At 43.5% G+C, this 22,605-nt stretch overlaps 1 protein-coding gene and 1 long non-coding RNA gene across 5 annotated transcripts; one reads left to right on the top strand and one right to left on the bottom strand.

Moving 5' to 3' along the window:
* Positions 1–465: 465 nt before the first annotated feature.
* On the bottom strand, positions 466–22,196 carry carm1l (coactivator-associated arginine methyltransferase 1, like). Of its 4 annotated transcripts, none has more exons than XM_063212218.1 (13): positions 21,818–22,195; positions 18,617–18,742; positions 12,360–12,466; positions 11,726–11,830; positions 10,336–10,446; positions 8,624–8,801; positions 7,940–8,030; positions 2,869–2,950; positions 2,335–2,420; positions 2,074–2,163; positions 1,125–1,262; positions 910–999; positions 466–781 (listed from the first exon to the last, which is right to left on the bottom strand). In XM_063212218.1, exons 1-13 carry the CDS (start codon positions 21,999–22,001, stop codon positions 772–774), a joined length of 1,398 nt encoding a protein of 465 aa, XP_063068288.1. In that variant the 5' UTR covers positions 22,002–22,195; the 3' UTR covers positions 466–771. The 4 variants fall into 4 exon arrangements, with proteins under 4 accessions (XP_063068288.1, XP_063068290.1, XP_063068292.1 ...); XM_063212220.1 differs by having other exon boundaries at positions 11,726–11,806; positions 21,818–22,194; XM_063212222.1 differs by having other exon boundaries at positions 11,726–11,803; positions 21,818–22,194.
* LOC134459796 (uncharacterized) lies at positions 14,406–15,638 on the top strand. The gene is made up of 2 exons (XR_010036883.1): positions 14,406–14,708; positions 15,227–15,638. It is a non-coding gene; the product is annotated as an uncharacterized LOC134459796 (long non-coding RNA).
* Positions 22,197–22,605: the final 409 nt, after the last annotated feature.

Below are 22,605 nucleotides of genomic sequence, written 5' to 3'. Positions count from 1 at the left end.
TAGCCTGTGAAAAACTGCACCTCAGGATCATCTGATGTTTCAGGCCTTTAATCACTGTATTTGGTCGTGTCATCATAGGCAGATTGAAAAATATGTTCCCAATGAGGAAAAAGTTTCCAACTAACTGCACCCTCCCCCTCTGAGATGACCCCACTTAAGGCGATCAGTCCTCCTCAGCATGTGTCCAGTAGAAAAGCAATCAAAGAAACTCTAAAATGTAACTGTGCAAGGAAATTGGAAAACTGTATAACAAACTAATACCTGTAATAGAAGATAATACAAAAGATTCCTAGACATTTTTTGGTGTCGTTACCTTTTCAAAAGAAATGTACAATCAAGCCTTTTTTAAAAAGGGTCCAATGTCTATACTCAGCTTGTGAGTTCTTCTGTATGGTCCCAATCAATCGTAATATGTCACACATTAATTTATTTTCTAAACAAACTCAGTCATGAAACATGTCATAATTTATTTTCAAACATTTTTTATATTCCGCTGTATTAAAACATTCCACTGTACATATTTGCCATAAAAACACATACAGTATAACAAACACATCTGATCTCGTACACAGCCTGTATTCGACACAGAGTGACAACTGTTTGCACATTTTTGTAAAATCAGCCTCAAGTTTCAAAATGTAGTCCAATCTGCATATTAGTTGTGAGTGGGAAAAAATGAACAGTCAGCCACTGAGTGTTGTGAGTGAGTGGGAAAAACTAAAAGTGACTGATGCAAGGTCAGCCACTGATGCAAGGTCTTCAGACGTTGAACTAAGCATACCTGTAGGAAAAGCAGACATCAGCGGCAGTATATCAATATAAACAGGAAATTCAACATTTTGAGAGATGGAAAAAAACACTTTGTATTCACTCTTGTAATTTTTTCATAGTAGTGTCAAAAATGCTTACCTGAAAAAAGGATTTTTGAGGTCTAGCGAATTGCCTGACTTAAACCCGGACTGGTCAATGACTGCATTGATGTGAATGTCATAACTCTGCCTGCACAAGACAAAACACATGCATTTTTTTTAAAATTTCATGACAGGTTTAGGAGTGCTGGTTATGTGGTGAGAGAGAAAAAAAATCAATAATCTTCTTGTTAATAATCCTTGTTTGTCTCTCACCTCCTGTTGGCCACGAGCAGCACTTTCCCTGATAATGTTTGTCCCATCTTGGCAAAGAGCGGGGTCTGGAGTAAGCAGCGGACCTGGTACCAATGTGTCAGGGGCTGGTTAGGAGCCGTGGAGAGCCATATCGTCATTCTGTTGGGAAAAAAACAATAATACAATTGAATATACATTCTTCAGCATTAAAACATTTTAGACACATTCAGAGCTGTATCAAAACTAACTTTTAACTTCATTTTTTGAAGAAAAAAGATTTTGGGATTCAACTCATGACAATGGGGCACCTAAGTCACGCCCTCTACTTCCTGGTTCATGGGGCAATAAGTTGCAAAAAATTGAATGGAAGTGAACGAGGCGAGTCGTGGTGGATTTGTGGTGCATCGGTGGAGGTCCAAGGTTTGGTTTGGTGTCGAAAAACCACTCATTTCAAGCCCAGTAATTATTTTTTGACCCCCAATGCCCCATGAACCAGGAAGTAGAAGGCGTGTCTTAGGTGCCCCATGGAATTGGGTGGTACGTAAAACATACAGAAACTAGGAAAATATACAACACAAACTCTATTAAATCAATTCGATCCAACTCCGAAGTGTTGCATGTTTGTGATGTTGATGGGCATGAATTGTTTTGATAAGCTTGTCAGTACCACAATATCTGTTCTGACTTTACCTTTACTGTTTTATAGGATTACTGCAATCTGTCAGATTTAGAGGACACAAAATATCTTGCAATACTATCGTCAGAGGCGCGTCTTGCCGCCAGAGGCCCCCAAGCACCTACATAGTGAATAACAGCCCATACTGTATTACAATAGTGATGATTTTGGTTCAAATATTCAATCTTTTGCATTTTTGCTTGGGGCCCCATCTGACCCTAGAATCGCCTCTGACTATCGTTGCACTACATTTTTGATTGGATTGTAAGTCAATCTTCAGGTGATGACGCATACCTGGATCCAATAAAAGCAACATCAAACCAGAAAGCTAGTCCATGGATCAGGCCTGTTTGTGACAGCTTGAAAACGAAGGGAATTTCTATCCTATATTGTAAAGACAAACACATGTGTGTTAATATTAAGACAACATGAAGAGGATCAAGTGCATTGATTAAAACTGTTGTAGTGCAGACACAAATACTGTGTTAAGACACATAGTGTTTCTTTAAGAAAATCTCGACACAACTAACAAATCAGATATAAAGAAATCTTCACCTGTGTAAATCTTCTTCTTTGGCTTCAAGGAAATTAATAGTGTATTTGGTGGAGCGGGCCATTAGAATCTGCCATTCAAATGTGTCCTAGATGAAGACAAACTGTAAATGAATGGCGTCAATTTAAGCTCATTTGCCAATGTTTGACAGATTTCTTATAAAGGAACATGTTTGCCACCCTGCTGCACATTGGTATTTACATTTCAACAGGGACGGTACATTGGTATATTGTGTAAAGAATGCATATAAGCAGTGATGGATAATCTACATTAGTTGCAATCCAGTGCTACTGTACATATTTCAAATGACCTAGTTTAACCAAACGGAATATGACACACTGACTGTAACTGTAGTATGCTTTGTTTTGGTAGATTATTTATGATGGGAGATAAGGTGTGTGTGTGTGTGTGTGTGTGTGTGTGTGTGTGTGTGTGTGTGTGTGTGTGTGTGTGTGTGTGTGTGTGTGTGTGTGTGTGTGTGTGTGTGTGTGTGTGTGTGTGTGTGTGTGTGTGTGTGTGTGTGTGTGGTAGCATACCACAATTGGCTGCTTGAAGAACTCGTCCACAGCTGAACTGTGAAGGCCGCTAAGATTGACGCCATGGAAACTCGTCTGTTGCCTGTCAAAGAAAACAACTTGTGCTTTTAAAATAGCCGTTATATCACCTCAATTAGAGCGCTACAAATGTGCTGTGACTGCATGAACATTTTTACAGCTTCGCGCAAGGCCATTAATTGGCAAAATAAAAGATCCAGTAGACTGCAAAACTTCACAGCAAATTACGAACAATTTCACTTGTGCCTTTCCCAGCAGGTCTGAAAAACAACTAAATGGACAAATTTAGTTTTATTGGAGGAGTTGGATAAGATTGCCCTTTGAGAACGCCACAAGTCATGGGGGTACGTTGCCTCGCAATGCACACTGTTCCACCAGTGGAACACTTCACTATTGATTAAACAGACTTTACTACCAATGGTAATCTACCATAGTACTACACTACCACAACATTACACAGGGTCTTTAGTAATACATTACAATTTGTTTGTCTCCATTCTGGTAATACCAAACTTATATTATAACAGCGGCCTTGTCTTACGAACGAATGAAACTCTACAATCTAAACTGTGCATTGTGCAGCATACTAAACGCGAGCACCAGTTGTAAAGCAGTGAAAAAAGGTACGTCTTGGCTCTGTTTTCATTCCACAATTCACACCCCCGTACAAAAAGTCCCTCTCCCGTGGTATTCCCGTCTCCTTGTCTAAACCGATCCAAAGGAATCATTATCTATTAGCCAAACTATTCAGTAGTAGCGCTGGGAGTTTTCCTGGTCTCATGTGCGAACTTGTAGAACAGAGCCAGCACACAGACCTCATAGTCTGTTGCTTGAGCAGTGTAACCTGAAGAAGGATATCTTACTTAGATAGGGTCTCTCTCTCTCTCTCTCTCTCTCTCTCTCTCTCTCTCTCTCCCTCTCCCTCTCTCTCTCTCTCTCTCTCTCTCTCTCTCATTTTGTACATGTGTTTGAGTTACATCCTTACATCCCTGTCTATCGTATATGTCAATTAGCCACTGCCAATTTCATGTTATGGGTGGGGGTCGGTGGGGGGGTATGGTAGTACAGAGGTGTACATGTTAACCGAAATGGAAGTGTGTGGATGTTTATTGTAAACTTGAAAAATATCAAGTATAAATGAAAAGACATTGTTTTGAATTGTATTGAAAGCATTGTACATGGAAACACTTGCAAAAAAACTTTTAAAAAACCCTGAAGAATATCTGTGTTTCACATGAAAAAGTGCATTGTTAATTCAACACTATTCTAAGAATATAAACATGTATTTGGTCTCGTTCCATTTTAGTGCTAAAGTCAAATCTTTTAGCGTTGCATTAACATTGTAAGGCCATATGTGTTCTAAAATAAAAGCCATATGTACTCAGTGTTTAATGTAACTCCCAATGTGTTAAATCAACACTCAACAAGATGACCATATGCAGTATTCTCACAACAGTGTTGAATTTAGATTTACAATTACATTTGTCTCTTTACCTCATACTCTGTATTTGCGCTAATGCCTCCTCCAGAAAGTACGTGCTCGCCATGAAAATCGTTTGTGGATACTTGTAAATTTTAAGCATATGCAACTCCTTTTGGAAAATCACTTGTGTTAGTGTTATTTACACACTATACTACACATGTATGAAGATATGGCTTCCAAAGTGAGACGTGTAATGATATGCGTTTTCGGTAACCATGAATAGTAGTGAGTGATATACTGTATAGACCTACATACTTTTCTACTTTCAGCCAGGGCATAAAAAAAACAAGACGTGACATTGTGTCAGTGTGAGGTGAAGTCATGCGCAGCTGCAGCTGCATGGCTATACTGTATCAGCTTTGAGCCGGGAGTGTGTGAGAGTGCTTTACACACTGGGTATAGGCTCCAAAATATATATTTTATTGAAGATCCCACTCGTGAATGGAAACATAGCTGTTTGTTAAAACAATGAAAGTATATTCAAAAAAGGGAAAATCCAGGCAACTCCAGGTGAAAAAGAGGAAGTCCATTAAAAAGCCTTTATTATCTTAGGGCTAAAACAAGATTTAAAAAGCCAACATTTTTCGACCGCGCTGGTCTTCATCAGGGCTTTTCGATGAAAGTATATTTTCGATTAAATTATATTTTTGGACCACTCTCTCCCAGTCCAGTCCACTACCAGTGCAGTCCAGTCTGTAACACTATCTACTTGTACAACAATTGTCTGGCACCTGGATTACTGTGCTTGTGGATGTGCGCGCACCCCTAACTTTCAAGCAGCTTTGGGCCCGGACCCAGGGGAAGGCCATGGGGGACAGAAGTCAGAAGGCATTTAACAGCATCCTGGACACCCACACAGGAGGGGTCATGGCCCAATGACCTCCAGGGAAAAAGGAAAACATGGCGGATGGAAAGGCTGCACATGTTCATTCAGTCATGTGTGATGTGTGTGTGTGTGTGTGTGTGTGTGTGTGTGTGTGTGTGTGTGTGTGTGTGTGTGTGTGTGTGTGTGTGTGTGTGTGTGTGTGTGTGTGTGTGTGTGTGTGTGTGTGTGTGTGTGTGTGTGTGTGTGTGTGTGTGTGTGTGTGTGTGTGTGTGTGTATCTGTGTGTATGAATGTCATATAGTGTATGTATAGACTACAGTACATACACATGACATGTAAGTACACATACGTATATAAACACACACAGTGCTTACGGTGGATATGAGTAGAAAAGCTTTGTGTGTGAGTTTGCGTGTGTCATACACAGCACAGCACAGCACATATAGACTACAGCTAAATGCATATACACACATGAATGGTTGCGGTGGACACGGATAGGAGAGTTGTTTATCTGTATGTGCAAGCGTATCCTGGTGCGTATAGGGCATGCTTTGGTAAGCATGTATGTGTGTGCTTGGCTTGCTTATATTAGCAGTGAAGGGGAATAGCGCGGTCTTAAAGGGTAAGGCAGTAGACATGTAGACTGCGTCTGTGGACGATACTGAATGAGTGTTTCTAAAATAGTGGAAGTGTGTCTAAGAGAGAGGGGCGCCTAAGATGACGTGAGAGAGAGAGAGAGAGAGTGTGTGTGTGTGCATGTGTGTTTGTGTGTATGAAGACAAGGGTCTGAGGATGCGTGCATGTGTGGACAGGCGTCTGAGGAGCTCTCTCTCTGTGTGTGTGTGTGTGTGTGTGTGTGTGTGTGTGTGTGTGTGTGTGTGTGTGTGTGTGTGTGTGTGTGTGTGTGTGTGTGTGTGTGTGTGTGTGTGTGTGTGTGTGTGTGTGTGTGTGTGTGCCAGGGCTATATGTCTGGGCTGTTAAAGCAGTGCTATGTGTTGTTCCACCTAGTGAGCTCGGCGGGGGAGCCAGGAAGAGAAGAGAAGAGTGAGCTGAGCTCATCTGCTCTGAAGTGCTTGAGGCTATGGGGAGAAACAGCAACCACACCATTGGAAAAAAGCGACAGAACTTTGCCTTTGCATGGTCACTATCATAAAAATGTGTAAAGCACACTCTTGGCTCAAGGTTCCGTGCAGGGAGCTGAAGAAGGCCTTGTGGCCCAACACACTGGCAACCCACTTTTTCTTTTTAATTTATGGGTATTTATTCATAATAATATGTTTTTGGGCAGGTCTTAGCAGGTCTTTATCTGGACAGGACAGTCAAGAGTGAATGACAGGAAACGTCTGGGAGAGAGAGACGGGGATGGATTGGGACATTACCTCGTGTTGGACTCAAACTCAGCTCTCCAGTTTTATGGTCGAGTGCCACAGCACACTGAGCCATGGCACTCCCTTGAAATCCACCCAAGGACATTTTTTTTAAAAATATACTGAATATTAAGGCTTTTAAACCTTTATTTTTGACAGGACAGTGGAGGAAAGACAGGAAATGAGTGGGGAGAGAGAGACGGGGAAGGATTGGTTAATCACCCGGGCCAGAATCGAACCTGGGTCACCGGCGTAGTAACCCAGTGCCCTACCATTAGGCCACCACAGGGCCAACCCCTGGCCACATTTTGAACCTCTAGATCAGGGGTCCCCAAACTTTTTTTCTCTGGGGGCCACATCATCGTTCCTGACTGTGATCAGGGGCCGGGATCAATCATGTGGGCTGTATACTAGGCCAATGCCTGTTATAATCATAATATCTAGCACGGCAATCGCAATTACACACTATAGAAGGACTCTTCCCGAAACGTTCTTAGGTGAATAAAGAAAGAGAAATCTGAACAGTGCTGTCCTTCGCTTCCTTCATTCATAATTTCTAGCTCAAAATAGTTCATCATTACAAGTGATTTGCAAAAGAAGTGAGTGAGTACTGAAAGACAAGAAACTTCTGGTGATTCTGGTGGTTAGTGAAAATTAAACTGTAGGAAGGCCTGTTAAACAAAATAAAATATTTTTAAAATATATTTGATCTTTTTTTTCTGTGAGGATTGCGTCTTTGGGCCAGTTCAAATGGTGAGATGCAGAGAGGTGGAGGGCCGGTCAAAGGGGCCTGGCGGGCCGCATCCGGCCCCCAGGCCTTAGTTTGGGGACCCCTGCTCTAGATGTACCTAAGGGAGGTGCAGTATGTGCCTCTGGCCTTTTTAAGGGTTTATCGTGACAGTTCAGAGAAAAGGAGGGGGGCAGGAAGTGAGTGGGAGTGAGAGATAGGGTCATAGGGTTGGGAGGGATATGACCCACACCGGACTCGAACCCGGCTCCCCATTGCCAGTGGCCTGTACTGGGCATTAGCGCAGTGCCCCACAACAAACCCTCAGGGGAAGTACTGTATGTGTGCTTCTCAGGAAAGTCTGTCCTCAACTGTCTTACCAGAAGCTGGTGCGTATCAGTAGGAAACATGTGTGTGGTCTCCCCACACCAATGAACAAGGCACTAGCGGCTAGCCCTACACCGAACAGCGCCCTTGAACAAGGCACGTAATGCCTTCATTGCTCCAGGGACTGTTGACTAATAACTTAGTCCTAATTAACCAAGTCGCTTTGGTGTCAGCTAAGTGTAATGTAATGTAGAGTAGTTTAGTTTGGTGTAGTGTAGTGTAGTGTAGTGTAGTGTGATGCTATGCAATGTAATGTTGCCTTACCAGAAGCTGGATCTGACGTAGTGCTCCATGTAGAGCTGCTCGTCTGTGAAGGGGGCCAAGTGGATATCACTGGAGGTGGGGAACATCATGCCTGACAACAGACGGACACAGACAGGCAGACAGGCACAGACATAACGGACATACACACACACACACACACGCACACACACACACAGCTTCTGTGAAATGTGCAGAATACAATATATAAGATAAATAGTGGTTAGTTACTAGTTAATAGGATTACAACTTATAGTAATAGCTATGTACCTACAAATTACTAAAATTATATGCATGCCAATTTTATTTCTACTGTGAAAAAACTACAGCGTGACAGATTTCCTCTTCAATGTAGCCTACTGTATAGTCGCAGTTAGAACACTGCTTAAGTTGTATATCAAATGCAATCAATCCTTTCTCCACATGACCAGAAATCAGAATAACAGAAGAGCATTTAAGTGTTTAGCCATCAGTGTTGCCAGATTGGGCCGGTTGGGATGAGCATCTGCGGGTAAAAACGGTGAAAAATGGTCATTTGGCGTTTTTTTTCAGCCGTTTTGGGCACATAGAAGTCAATGTAATTGGTTGATTTTGGGCGGAATTTAGCGCATTTTGGCGGTTGTTGAGAAGCTTTTGGGCGGAATTTGGTTAGACACATCTGGCAACACTGTTAGCCATAGCGCTGACCTTTGGGCCGCAGCCATTTCTTGGCGTGCAGGTAGCTGTCCAGCATCCTCTCATTCAGCAGCATGTAGCCAATAGGCTCCGAGACGATCACGTCTACCTGCTCAGGTAAAGTCACCTCCTCCACCTTCCCAGACAGGACTACGATCTTATCACACAGGCCATTGGTCTTCACAAGGACCTGAGAAGAAAACAAAGAAAAGGGACATGTTTGGGTAACACTTTTCGAAGACAAGTTCATAAAGCCTTACAGGCCATAAGCCTCATATTTAAATGTATTTATTGTGCAATCATGAGTAAATTATACAGGTAATTATTATCAATTCAGATTTGAACTAGATTTGAACTTTTTTAAACTTCATGGGGGCATATAGGCCTACGATACAATTATGATGTAGGCCTATGACACCAAAGCTTTCTACAGGGTCTTTGAAAGAGTAAAAACAATATCTTCTGTACATTATCAGCAGTTGCCTACATGATTTACTGTATTACCCATTTGTGCAATGGGACATGGCATCTACCTGTACATAAAACACAAAACACGAACGCAGATTAGTTGTATGTGTGGCCACTGGCGATTTAGACATTTTTCAACAAATCAGTACAAACACAGACAGATAAGAGGCAGAGTAGAGGAACAAGCCAGGAGACACATCTGGTTGCGCTCTTAAAAACGCGAATGGACCCCTTTTGTGTTATTTTCCAACGCGAGCAGAGCGGAGAGTGGAACAGAGACGCACATGCTCGACAGTGCTTGACTGTTTGGCGAGCATCCACCCATCCATGAAAATATGTTTTCTTTTTCCCCGATGGAGAGGGGTTTATTTATTTTTTCTTCAGTGCCAAAAAACGGCCTTTTGCCCCATTAAGCTCTGAATTTGACGATTTCTGGGGTCAACCTGAGGGGAGTTTGGAAAGTTTTTAACACAGCGGTGTTAATTCAACGCTTAGCGAGTCCATTTAACATCTTCTGGTGTGTATTTGATCCCAGAGTACTCTTTCAGTGTTAAGGATCAACACTGCAGTTTTTACTGTGTAGATGCGTCTCTTTGATATTCTAACATTTCCACACTCCTACATTTTTGTTTTCCGTCCAGGACTTTGTTATTGTCAGTAAATGCTTCCTGGTTATTCAGTGCTTTAGGGTTTTGAAACCACCCAGGAGAAACAGTTTGTCACATAGCTCGCAACATGAGCTCGGGTTTTATTCTCGTCATTCCCTGCAGTCTTCTGTTTTTCATCCGGTATTCCACACTTTGAGGTTATCTGCCATGACAATACAGCAGACTGAAATACTGTATGTAACATTAACAACATGATGACATGAGGTTTTCAGCTTATGTCGACAGAGGGACACAGGCTAATTTCATTACGGCTCGCCTACTAATTGTTCTCCACCTAGACAAGGAAAAGGAGGACACATCATGGAAAAGCACACATTCAGTTAATTTCCTTCAAGACTAATAAACCACTCATCTTTCAACCATAATGCGCTTTGAACATTATACTGTACACATATACATACAGGTACAGTATATGGCCCACACCTAAATGTGTGTCTGAACATTTTTGTATTTTACACTGCATAGAAATACACTGTCATATCAAGTGATTACAATTAGTGCAATTCAGAAATAAAAATGTCAAATGCAGTGAACAAAATCAAATTCTTAAATTGAAAGTAGATAGTGAATGAGTTGCACAGTCCCTACCTCTGCATGCTTGGCCACAGTGCTCGCCTCCACAGCATACACCCTCTTGGCACCAGCCTGCACCGCGAAAAAGGACAAAATGCCCGTCCCACAGCCCACATCCAGCACTATCTGAGAACAAGGGGGGAGAGGAGAGGAGAGGTGCGGGCATTATGACTGTTGGAACAGGGGAGAGAGGAGAGAAAGGCACGAGAGGAGAGGAGAGGAGAGGAGAGGAGAGGACAGGACAGGACAGGACAGGAGAGGAGAGGAGAGGAGAGGAGAGGAGAGGAGAGGAGAGGAGAGGAGAGGAGAGGAGAGGAGAGGAGAGGAGAGGAGAGGGCATGCGGGCTGCAGCGGATCCACATGTGGGCTCTAGTTATGGATGGGTGAAATGGGCACTGCTGGGTACTGCTGATGTATGTGTAAAATAATAAAACAATGAAACCCTGTTGATTGACTGGTCTAGATTCAAGACTAGGGATGTGTGGCGTGGAGGACAAATGAAAGTAAGTGTGGGACTGTTGAAACATGTTTTGTCATACTGTTTAAAACCTTTGGTAATGCACTGCATCAAACAAATTCACAGTTTACTCTCTTTTGAGTTTATCACCACAGAACACCCTGTTCTGGATCCACACACTATGTGGACAATTTTGAGGTTAAAAGGGAAGCTTAAAGTTCTGTACACACAATATAATCACAGATACACATTCTTAGTAACTTAGCTCTTGCCAGATTTGTGCGTTTCCGCTGAGCTTCGCTACTCAAGGATCTGGGTGGATTTTTGTAGTCAACTCCCAACACCCAGGCAGTTGGACCAATCAGGATGGTGGGATTGTGATGTAGATAATGTTTACATATAGTCGAAAAAAGAGAATAGATGAGTTGTGTGTGTGGGGTAGTAGTGTGAAAAATTTCAGGTGCTCATCGGTACCCAAAGTTGCAAACTTGTAGAGAGAGGGAGGGTCCGAGTCACTCTGAAGTCTGTATTAAAAGTCCTTTATTAATACATGGACACCACTGATAACCATGGCTATCAATGGTGTCCATGTTTTAATAAAGGACTTTTAATACGGACTTCAGAGTGCCTCGGACTCTCTCTCTACAATGTTTAAATGTAGTCGAAAAAAGAAGTGGAAGGCAACAGTTGTTTCAGACAACAATGGCGGCTCACATGGACTCCCTTGTGGACATCGATTCTCTGAGTAGTTAAAATACTGTACGACATCAAACTTGTCAGAGTTGTAATTGTCAAGTGTTTTCTCCAATCACGTGCAAGGATTTATGATTATAAAAAGAGCTAAGCGTATGGCCATTGTACCAGACTAGTTTGTGGAACAAGGTGAAGCCACATTCATTACGAGAGCCAGGTTACATTTTAGCGGGTCTTGTGTAAATTATGTCTTACCTTATCTTTGAAGTCGGCCTCATTGAGGAGAATGGCCTTCTGGAAGGTGGCGGTCCTCAGGTAGTCCTGCAGCATGTTCTGCTGTTGTGACAAACAGCCATAAAACTACAATGAGAGCCAGGAGTCGACATCACACAGACAATCACGTCCTCTACAGTTCTAGCATCTGATCAAGCAAAAAGAACACAAGTATGTAATTGAATTATTGAGAAGAATGTAATGTAATGTAATGTAAACCTTTATTGTTGGACTTCAGCTATACAAATGTATCCACTGAATATTTACAAGATAACAATTGTAGGAAACTCAATCAATGGGTAGATGGTTAAAACAGAGACAGTCCTTGATTAAAACATAAACCTATCACTTAAACTTGAAACATCTTGGCCCAGCCGCACGGCTGCTGCGCGAGCGACCCCGGTTCGATTCCCTGCCCGGGTCATTTCCCGATACTCCCCCGTCTCTCTCTCCCACTCATTTCCTGTCCCACTCTTCACTCTCCTGTCTAAATTAAATTGACCCCCCCCAAAAAAGGTATAAGTATCTATTAAAAAAAAAATGGAAACATCTTTCTTTAAGCAGAGAGAGTGGATAAGATCTCTGGTACAATTATGGTAAGGGTGAGATGGTCCACCTGGAAGTACTGAAGTGCAGAGGAGGCATCGGTTCGCTGGTTGAAGGGGCAGTGCTCCACTCTGGGTTTGGTCCACTGGCTCAGAAGACTCTGGAAGGCTTGGAACTCTGTAAATAAACAACATCATTAAAGTAACATTCACCTTGACATCAGGATGTGTGATTGTGTACTTGTACGGTACACTTTGAGCGGCTGGTGTAAATGATTCCTTATACAAAGCATTTTTCTCATCTTTGTGCCATTTATTTGAACTGTGAAAAGACAAGAAAATCGTACATCTCAAACAAAAAGAGTGTTGTCATACTGACTTCTATTGGATACCTATGTATTCTCTATCCCTCTTAAACTTAGGCTTTTACTCTATGAACAATTAGTTATTGGTCACAATCAGGGCTTTCAGTTTTCATAAGTTTGAAGGGAGTATACATCTTAAACAGTGGACCTCTGTTAAAGTAACTTTGGGCTTGACAGTATTCATTTGTGCATTTTGAACCAATGTAACAGCATAGAGGGCCATAGAAACCCCTCATCTATTGTGGCCATTCATCAAGTTCTTCAAATGTATAAATATAAAATAATGACACTTAGGATCTGCCACCTCGTTTCTCTTTCATTTAGGACCCATCCTGCAACAAAAAGCTTTCCCATGGAAAGACACACCTTCAGATCCCAGGAGTGTTTATTTTTAAACTGATTCCCAATCAAAAATGTGTCTCAACCGGCCAATAACGCTCACTGAAACTAATTATGGTAACATTGACCATGAAATTAGCACCCATTTGTGTATTTCGATCCACTGGTACAGTACAACATAGAGGTTCATTGACAACAACCCCCCTTCTGTTGTGTCAATTTTTCAGCGTGCCATCATCATCTCCATTAAATCCTTCACTGGTTGATGTAATCTTAGCCCGTATACCTTTTTTACCAGGCTTTTGAAAACGATGTCACCGTCGGTTTCCATTTCAGACTATCCATCACCCCTGCCACGCTATCCTCTCATGCACCCTGCAGAGAGCCATGACAGCTCACTCACGCTACGCTACTACACAGTACACACACTGATCACTTTAAAACATAAGGGCAGTCACATATGGCAGATTCATCACCAGGGTTTCTTATGCATCCTCCTACATGTAGTGTGTGTGCGTGTGTGTGTGTGTGTGTGTGTGTGTGTGTGTGTGTGTGTGTGTGTGTGTGTGTGTGTGTGTGTGTGTGTGTGTGCACTCTCATGTGAACCCCGGACAATTGGCGCCGTACGGCAGCCTCCAGACATGGTGAATGAATGTGGGAATGTGTATGCGTATGTGTATGTGTATTTTTAAAGCACTTTGAGTCAACTTCACATTGTATTGTATTGTATTGCAATGTACATAGCACAAGTTTGACACTCATGTAGGTCTACATTCGGAAATCACAAAGAAAAAAAAAAACAAGGATACAAAAATAACGCTAACGAGACATGTTAATAATATCAACATTTTCATGTACAAAATATCCTTCCTGATTTTCTATTCCATTATTCAGTTACTTTCAACCAGCATCAGTGGCAGCATCAGTAGAGGGTAAAGACATCCTAATGTCCAAATCAACTTCGGTAGGGAAGCACTCATTCCTATGACGGCTACTCAATTGAAGAAAATGGGGGTTAATAAGTCCAAAAAGGGATATAAGTACATTTAACTTGCTTGTTTATACAGGCGTCCGAGTGATATGTTCTTGCTTTAACCCATTGTGTCCTGGAGACACATATACGCTGCATTCAGGTTCTTGAGATTTGAGCTGTTTTATCAATAATGTGGGTAAGTTAGAGCTGCATGAACACATTCTAAGGCAAAATGAGGGTCCTAGCTTAAATTTAGTATGTGCTTCGGATGCTGAGATATTTAGGATTTAATAGGTAGAGGGCACTCTTTCCCAAAAAGGGCTTAGGACAAAATGGGTTAATATTAGGCTATGTCATGATGTGTTCCAAATGGTTGTGTAACCCACCTCTGGTTTGTTACCAGACACACAGCATACACACACAGCATGCATACACAACAGTGCACAACATGCACAACACACACGCAGACATAGACGTAGAGCTGCTCCAGCTGTGCAGCTCGCGGTCGGCCCGTTGCTAGGCGACCACTTTGTTTAACGACTTTCACTTCTCTTGATTCCTGACTGAGACCTCCACGCTTTTTGATTCTCTGAACTTTCATTAATTGATCTTTCATCTTTCACACTTTCACCTTCCTTCAATTTCCCACACTGCTTTTACTATCTACCGCTATCAACTTTTCCCTTCGGACCTTTTCTCTATTTTTGGATTTGAAGACTTTTGATTTCAACCGTGAAACTCCGGTGAGTTGTTATTAGCATTTCGCTAATAACATTTAGCCATTTATAAAAACCAATCGGAGCTTTTAGACTGTTATGTAATGAATGACATGTTGTTTCCATATTTATAAGATACTGATATTGTATTGTATTATTTAGGAAGATAACTGTAAGTAGCACTTCTATTATTTTGTGAATAGAAGACGATAAAAGTACAGTAATGTTGATAAGATTTGTATTATAACTTTGCTGTATCCCTAGTACTTGACTGTGATATTCAAAGGCAATTCGAGTCAAGTTATGAACCCCTAAGTCTCTTGTGGCGATACATTTTGTTGTATTTTGTTATATTTTTGTATCTTTTCATGTAATGAATCAGTTACTGTAAACGGACGTTGAAATGAAATCCTCGCGACCAGCAAGGAATTGTTGGATGGTTTTTAGAATGGGCTCGCGTAGCCGCGGCCCATATGATGTTGCCATAAGCATCAGTTATTGTATGACGAAGACTGATTATTGATTTTTATCACTGCTGTATGCAGATTGGTTTTTTAAGTACGCTTGAACCCTGAACCCTGATTGAACCCTGAACCTGATGGCGAGCCTACCCCGTGAACGACGTCCCTGACCCGCGACTAAACCCTTGAAGACTGGACCCCCTGCCTTTCCCCAGATAAGCGTCACATACATTGATACAAATACACTCGACACTCCCTCGGACTATTTCCCTCCTTTTTATTTTATTTCTATTCCCTTCCACGGACAATCCAAGTTTCCCTTTTTAATCTTCATGGACATTGGCCATTTTATTGTTTTACAGAGCTCTGGTTTTATTTAATTATTTTCACTATTTATTATTTTATTGTTTTGGGTATTTTAATACAGCTACAAGCTGAATACTTGAACTTAACCACCTCATTATTGATGAATAAATATTGTAATTGTTTTCTTGTATATCGACTGTTGTTTGTCAGATCATTTGCTTCTCCAGTAGCGAACCTATAGTCTCTAGGCCCAAGGATATTTCCTCTCCCGTTCCTCTCCTTCTAACTCCCTCCTGTAGAATAATACTTATAATTCTTGTAACCCATTATAGTAGTGGTGTAGTGGGGTTACAGTTGCACTGACTTTTGTGAACTGATGTGTTTTAATGCAGCTAATGGCACGCTATGTTAGGTGCATGTTATAAATGAGTTGTTTTAACACATCTGTATGGACGTGTGGAAGCACAAATTGCCACCCAGAGACATCTCAAAGAACGTCTCAATGCCTGTCTGACAGGCGTGGAAGGTGTGAGGTTACGGCATATGACCACCCCTGTCTGCATGAACACACACACACACACACACACTCCTGTTCAGACACGCGGCTCCGTCTGGAAAGCACACCACCAGACACACACTACATACACCCAGGCAGGGACGTCTCAAGCTATTTTTGGGCCCTAGGCAAAGAGGCAAAGAGGGACTTGGGGCCCCCAATCCCACCCCCATATACTGTACGTAAGTCTTGCTTTTTCGGTCACTGAATGTAACTAGGGAGATGCTGCCATACTCACAAAGTTGTCATTGCTGCCGTTTCAATACACATACCCGTACACAGGGAAGCTGACAAAGGGGTCACGTGTCCTGGGCCCAGGGAGAAAGGGGGCCCAGAATGGGATCCTCATTACATTGCATGTACTGGGTTTGGGGCCCTTTCAGGTGTCTTTGTCCCTGGCCAAAGCTGTCAGCGGCACTGCCCGTACATACTACAGCCAGTCCTTACCAGTGGGCCCCCTTTCAGCTGGGGACCGAAGGCTATTGCTTAATGTATTTGCCTAGTTGTGACAGGCCTGCATACTCAGCACGTCCCACCTTCCCACCTCGTCTCGGCCTCGGCCCCGAGCCGGAAAGCACCTCACCGGCACAGTCGACAAGGAGGGCAGGGCAGGGCAGGGCAAGGCTGGTCCTGGGCTGGCTGGCGGGCGGGCGAGTGGGCGAGTGAGAATAGGGGGTCTGGGTACCGTGCTGCTGACATTCCATTCCATCCCCCATGCTGAAGCCGAGCATGTCACGAAGGCCCATTACACCCTGCTATGGACGACGCCCGCCCGGCCAAATAGCACATCTCCAGCCGAGCTTGCAGTCTCGGCAGACGCTCGCGCCCCACACACACCACACTCCAAAACACACACACAGAAACACATGTACTCGTGCACACACACACACACACACACAGAATGCATGCATAGAAACGCACACACACACAGAATGAATGCACATACCCGCACATGCACTCCCCCCCTCCAAATACACACATGTACACGCACACACACAAACAATCCCACAGACACACACATTTATACAAACATACAAACACTCACACACACACACAACTACACCCACCACCCCTCCACCCCAGGCTCCACCGTAACGCTTGTCTGATCCTGGCTCTGGTCACCGCATGTGCTCCTGAGAAGGCAGACCAGGGTTTGTTTGAAGAGCACAGATCAGAAATACACACACACACACACGCACACGCACACGCACAGACACACACACAGGCCCGCTGACAGGGGGGGACAAAGGGGTATGTTGTCCTGGGCCCAGGGAGATTGGGGGCCCAGACTTGGGACCCATTTACATTGTATGTATTGGGTAGGGGGCCCTTTCAGATTACTTTGTCCTGGGCCCAGCAAAAGCTGTCAGCGGCCCTGCACACACACACACACACCGTTTGCAGATGTACTGCACATGTGCACCGTATTCAGCTTCTGAGAGCAAGAGCGACGGCGGGTCGCCTCAAGATGGTGACCTCAGTGCTGTTGCAACGATGCCTGATGGCTTGATGGGTGGTTATTATTGCACAGGCATCACGACACACATGACATCAGCGCCGACGTCGACGCCGACGACTACAGTCAGGGCCCACAACTGACTGCTTTGGCTGGGCCCGGGACAAAGCCAGCTAAAAGGGCCCCCTCACCCACAATACATGCAATATAACGAGGACCCAATTCTGGGTCCCCCCCTTCTCCCTGGGCCCGGAACAACTGACCCCTCTGTCGGCTTTCCTGACTACAGTAAAGAAACCGCTGGAGCAGGAGGTCACGGATGACGGCACGGCTCTGCCATGACCTAATAAGTGGAGGGTTTTTATATGTCTCGTTAAAGTGCATCCTGGGGGGCTGCGCCCTACTGAATGTCAAACGTGTCATTTGCCCCCCTTTTTATGGGGCAGGACCAATGGGGTTTACCGTACTCAGGGGTGGATGTTCTGTGCTGTACAATGAGTGATGGGGCAGCCGACGTGCCTCGATGGTCCAGGAGTTGGTTCTTGGAATCAGCAGGGTTGCAGGTCAAACCCCATACCATCATGACCATGGCTGAAGTACTTTTGAGCAATGCACCTGATCTCACACTACTGGGACTGGGACTTTAACTAAACTCCAGCCAACTGGTCAAATACTGGTGACATTTCAGTTTGGCTGATAGAAAACACCAACTTACTAGCCGCTTTGATCCATTAGTGAGTGTATGTTTTTACTATGAGTGTATGTTTATTAACATCTACTAGCCATTTTGGCTAGTGATGAAAACAAGTTAATTTAGAGCCCTGACTAAGTCACTTTGGATGAAAGCATCATCTAAATGCAATGTAATGTGATAATGGAATGGCACCAGCAACAGCATGCCTGGCTAACACAAAGAAATGTGAGTAGGGTGTGACATCATACCGAGACCCACGTCTTGCATTTGAATGTGTTTATGTTGCTCAAATGAACTTAGGAGATGAAGATTAATATGTATACACAATGTACAGGTAGATGACGATGTGTGTGTGTGTGTGTGTGTGTGTGTGTGTGTGTGTGTGTGTGTGTGTGTGTGTGTGTGTGTGTGTGTGTGTGTGTGTGTGTGTGTGTGTGTGTGTGTGTTGGCAGAGGGTCTGACCTGAGGATGTCCTGAAGCACAACACTGAGCTTGTGTTGCCAACGGAGAGCAGAAAGGATTGGGCCCCGACACGACAACAGTCCGTCTCCGAAGTAACGGTGGCCTTCAGGACACATGTCCTGTTGTCTGCAAGAGGACGATTGACATCATCTACACATCGGAAATCAAACCTCCTATTCCTCAACAACAGATGAATCCAGTTGAAACACAGTCTGTTTTCAGAGCTGCCATAATGATAGCATTCCGAAGTAGTAAGGTTTCATATTACATACTTTCGACTCCTAGATTATCATACATGCCCTGCAAAATTCTGGGACTTATATGTAATAATTGCAATTAACAAATTGACATGACATTTTATGACAATGTTGATTTACAATCAATTAACCTATGAGTCCTGAGTAAAGCACTGTGATCACCATGAAAACACCTTCAGCAGTGCCCTGTAGGGCTGTCCTAAACGATTATTTTAAACGATTAATCTATCAACTATTTTTTTCGAATAGTCGATTAGTCAAACGATTCGTTTTTCAAGCACTTTAATCTTCAAGAAAATTGGGTAAAAAAAGAAAGAAAATTAGGTCCCTGAGCTCACAATGAGCTTTAAATCATGATAGTAGCTTATTTACTCCGAGATACAACGTCCAATTCATACGTGCTGGGCAATTTTAGGTTTCAATTAAGTAATAAAGCATTAGTAAAGTAAGTAAAAAAGCATCGAAACGATTAGTCGACTATGAAAATTCTTGTTGACTAATTTTTATAGTCGATTAGTCACGACTAGTCAATTAAGCGTCCCAGCCCTAGTGCCTTGAGGTGGAGATTTCGGAGGGAAAATGTCTCTGGAGGTCAGTCAGAACCACAATGCTTCCACAACGGCAGAAAACACCTACCAGCAGTGGGAGCCGGTTCACTGGCCAGGCAATGACCTTCACCAAAACAAATAGCATAGGCCAGGCCACACAGATGGACCTGAACCCTCAGCAGACCCACCTGACTGAGCTCTGCTTGTTACTCAGCAGTAAATCTCATCCAGTACTCTGGAGGAAGAGCCAGGGCCGCTGACAGCTTTGCCCAGGCCCAGGACAACGTTATCTGAATCTCTGAAAGCCCCAGCCAGCCCAATAAATACAACGTAATGGAGATCCAATTCTGGCCGCCTCTCTCCCTGAGCCCGGAGCAACTGTCCCCTTTGTCACCCCCTGTCAGCAGCACCCCTGGAAAGAGCCAAACCGCAGTACCGGACAGGACCAGACAGATGTACTGCTGCCCACACAGGAACAGATAGAGGGCACAGCAGGGGGGGACGACAAATAGGAGGGACAGAGTCTGGACTGCCTCGTCTCCCCTTGATATGGGTCTGTAGGATTCATTTAACCTGAAACGGATCTGCATTATAGGCTCAAGCAGGGGAGACAAATGGCTCAGTTATCACAGGCCCGAAATTGGGTCCTAAATTACACTTTAAGTTTTGAGAGGACCCTTTCACATGACTAGTTTGTCCTGAGCCTGGCCAAAGTTTTGGATGAAACGTGGATGAGACCATGTTTGGATGAGACCATGTTTCAGACATTACTTCAAAGACCACATGGAAGCTAATGACATTTGGTAGTAGGCTACCCCCTCTTTCAGGATGATTTAAATGTTCATATGGTTTTGCATTCGAAGATCTGGAAACACTAGATCTCTTCATGGCCCTAAGTACCGTATAATACAGTCAGCTAGCACAATGCATTATGGGATGGCATTGGCAAGACTTTACAACTGAATTAAAATCAGCTGCAGGCATAAGTAACTGTTTTAATGTGGGGCAGTGTATCCTAGTGGTTAGGGAGGTGGTCTCTCGATCAGTGGGTTGCAGGTTCAAATCCCACCCTGACCTCTGTCTACACCTCTATCCTTAAAGTGCCCTTGAGCAAGGCACTAAACTAAACATTGCTCCAGGGACTGTAACCAATACCCTGTGCATTACTTTAAGTCGATTTGGATGAAAGCGTCAAGTAAATGCAATGCAAAGCTGTGGCATGCAGGCATGATTGATCTGGCATGTTTTGCTCTAGAATCTTCGGGTCAACAACACACAAGCGATGCCCTGAGTGAAAATGGTTTCACCCCAACTCTGAAGTACAGGTTTCTCTTTGCCTCTTCTCTTCTCATCTCTTTTTCTCTTTACCAAGAATACCGGCCATTACCCTCAAGTAGGCGTTTCAGAGTTCCCCGCTTCAACCGCAACAGACTTACACATGCTTTCATACATCAATCTATTATTTTGTTAAATCAGTCATAAGACTGCACAGAGTTAGAATATCACTCCATGTGGGTAGGATCTTCAAGTTATGTGGGTTGTATGTAATGTATGTATGCATGTATGTGTCTGTATATAGGCCTGTGTCCTCTGTTTTTTGTTTTGTTTTGTTTTTTTGTCAGTTGTGCAATAGTCTTGTGATGTGATGTTATGTGTATGTCTTGTCTTAAGCGAGTGTTGCTCAGGGACGCCAAAAGAATTTCAGTGAAAACTGACAATAAAGTCTAATTATATTGTATCGTATCGTATCGTAGGTTGTTGGGAGTACATCCACGCATCCCACAGTACAAGTCAGTCCTCAGGGGTTAACCTCCAAGACGGTAGCCCCCTCTGCATTTGTTTGGGATTTTTAAAAAAAAAGAAAAAGCACATCTGGGGCGCTGTGGTTCAGTGGGCAAAGGTGCCGTGACATTACACAGGGGTGATAGTGAAAAAAAATCCTGAGCCTGAACTTTTTTTCCCTACTTTAACGACGACAAGATACTACAAAGTGACGTAACATAGGAATATTTTGACACATTATTCAAACATTTAATAACCTGTGTATGACCATAATTCAACCCTGATAGAAGAAGAAAACCCTAAACCTGTAACACTTTCTGAGATAAGAATAACTTAATGGCTAATTATTATCAATGTTTTTATTTTTGCAAACTCTGTCAAGCCTGAAATCAGGCATGGAGCCTGAATACTATCAGCCCTGCATTACGCCATGGACCTGGGTTCGATTTCAAAGGTTGAGTCCTGATCCTTTAACACCTCTTTCACTGTCCTGTCTGAATAGTAAAGCTGTAAGACGTACATCTATCCAACTATACAGTATACATCTTCTTTGCAGACTTTAGAGCTGAATTCAGAAACCTGCATCCCATCTGCACAGTACAAAACTCACTCACCCTCCAACAGGACCAGGCCGACCCCCCTCCCGTCCTGGCTGATTTGCAGCGACAGATCCCTGTGTGGCACATCCTGGGTGACCTGGATGCCACCCTGTAGCAGGTCTTCACTCATGCTGAACACACGGACGCAAAAACAGGTCTCCACCTCCTCTGAGACATCCATGGCCCCCTCTACCCCCATGCAGGGTCGGCTCCTGACTTTCAATGGGCCACTTGAGGGGCCACTCTTGCCTTACTGTCTGTCTGTACTTCCTCCTCCTTGCTACTGAACTTGATGAGAAGCGGTCTCGTGCGCTGCTTTAGTCGAGCAGTCAGTTTGGAGAGAAGAGGAGAGGAGGAGCCTTCTTAGCTGTGAAGGCACAGAAGGAGGAGGGTGTAAGACTTGGGGAGGGTGGAGTTTGACCATTGGACTCCCTGAGAACAACTGGGACTCACTAGTTCGACGCCCTTTCGGTACTTACCGCTTACATCATATGACCCTAAACCTAACCCTAACCCTAACCCTAACCTTAACCCTAAATCGCTTGTTTGAAAAATTTGATTACCATGTGAAGTACCGAGAGGGCGTCAAACTAGTGGGTCCCGAGAACAACTACTGCCGTGCAAGGAGAATGGGTGCATTCCAATATGCGGACTCCCGTCCTCGGTCTGTGCTTGTGGCCATACGTTTTGCTGACACCCCGCCTCCGTGGAGAAAACAATTAAGTTGTCAGCCTAGCCACAACTTTTGGGGGACTAGGCCTATTCTTCATTCAAAATCCCGTTTGCAAATGAGAAAATTACAT

The sequence above is a fragment of the Engraulis encrasicolus genome, chromosome 12 (genome assembly GCF_034702125.1).
Source record: "Engraulis encrasicolus isolate BLACKSEA-1 chromosome 12, IST_EnEncr_1.0, whole genome shotgun sequence".
In the NCBI taxonomy this organism is placed as follows: domain Eukaryota; kingdom Metazoa; phylum Chordata; class Actinopteri; order Clupeiformes; family Engraulidae; genus Engraulis; species Engraulis encrasicolus.
This window is presented reverse-complemented; position numbering and strand designations above follow the sequence as displayed.

Coding starts and splice junctions, on each gene's coding strand:
- carm1l (XM_063212218.1), bottom strand. CDS start 22,001: ATGGGGGTAGAGGGGGCCATGGATGTCTCAGAGGAGGTGGAGACCTGT. Junction 2,421..2,868: donor TCTTCAAGCAGCCAATTGTG/GTATGCTACCAC, acceptor GTCTTCATCTAG/GACACATTTGAATGGCAGAT. Junction 1,000..1,124: donor CTGCTCGTGGCCAACAGGAG/GTGAGAGACAAA, acceptor TGTCTTGTGCAG/GCAGAGTTATGACATTCACA.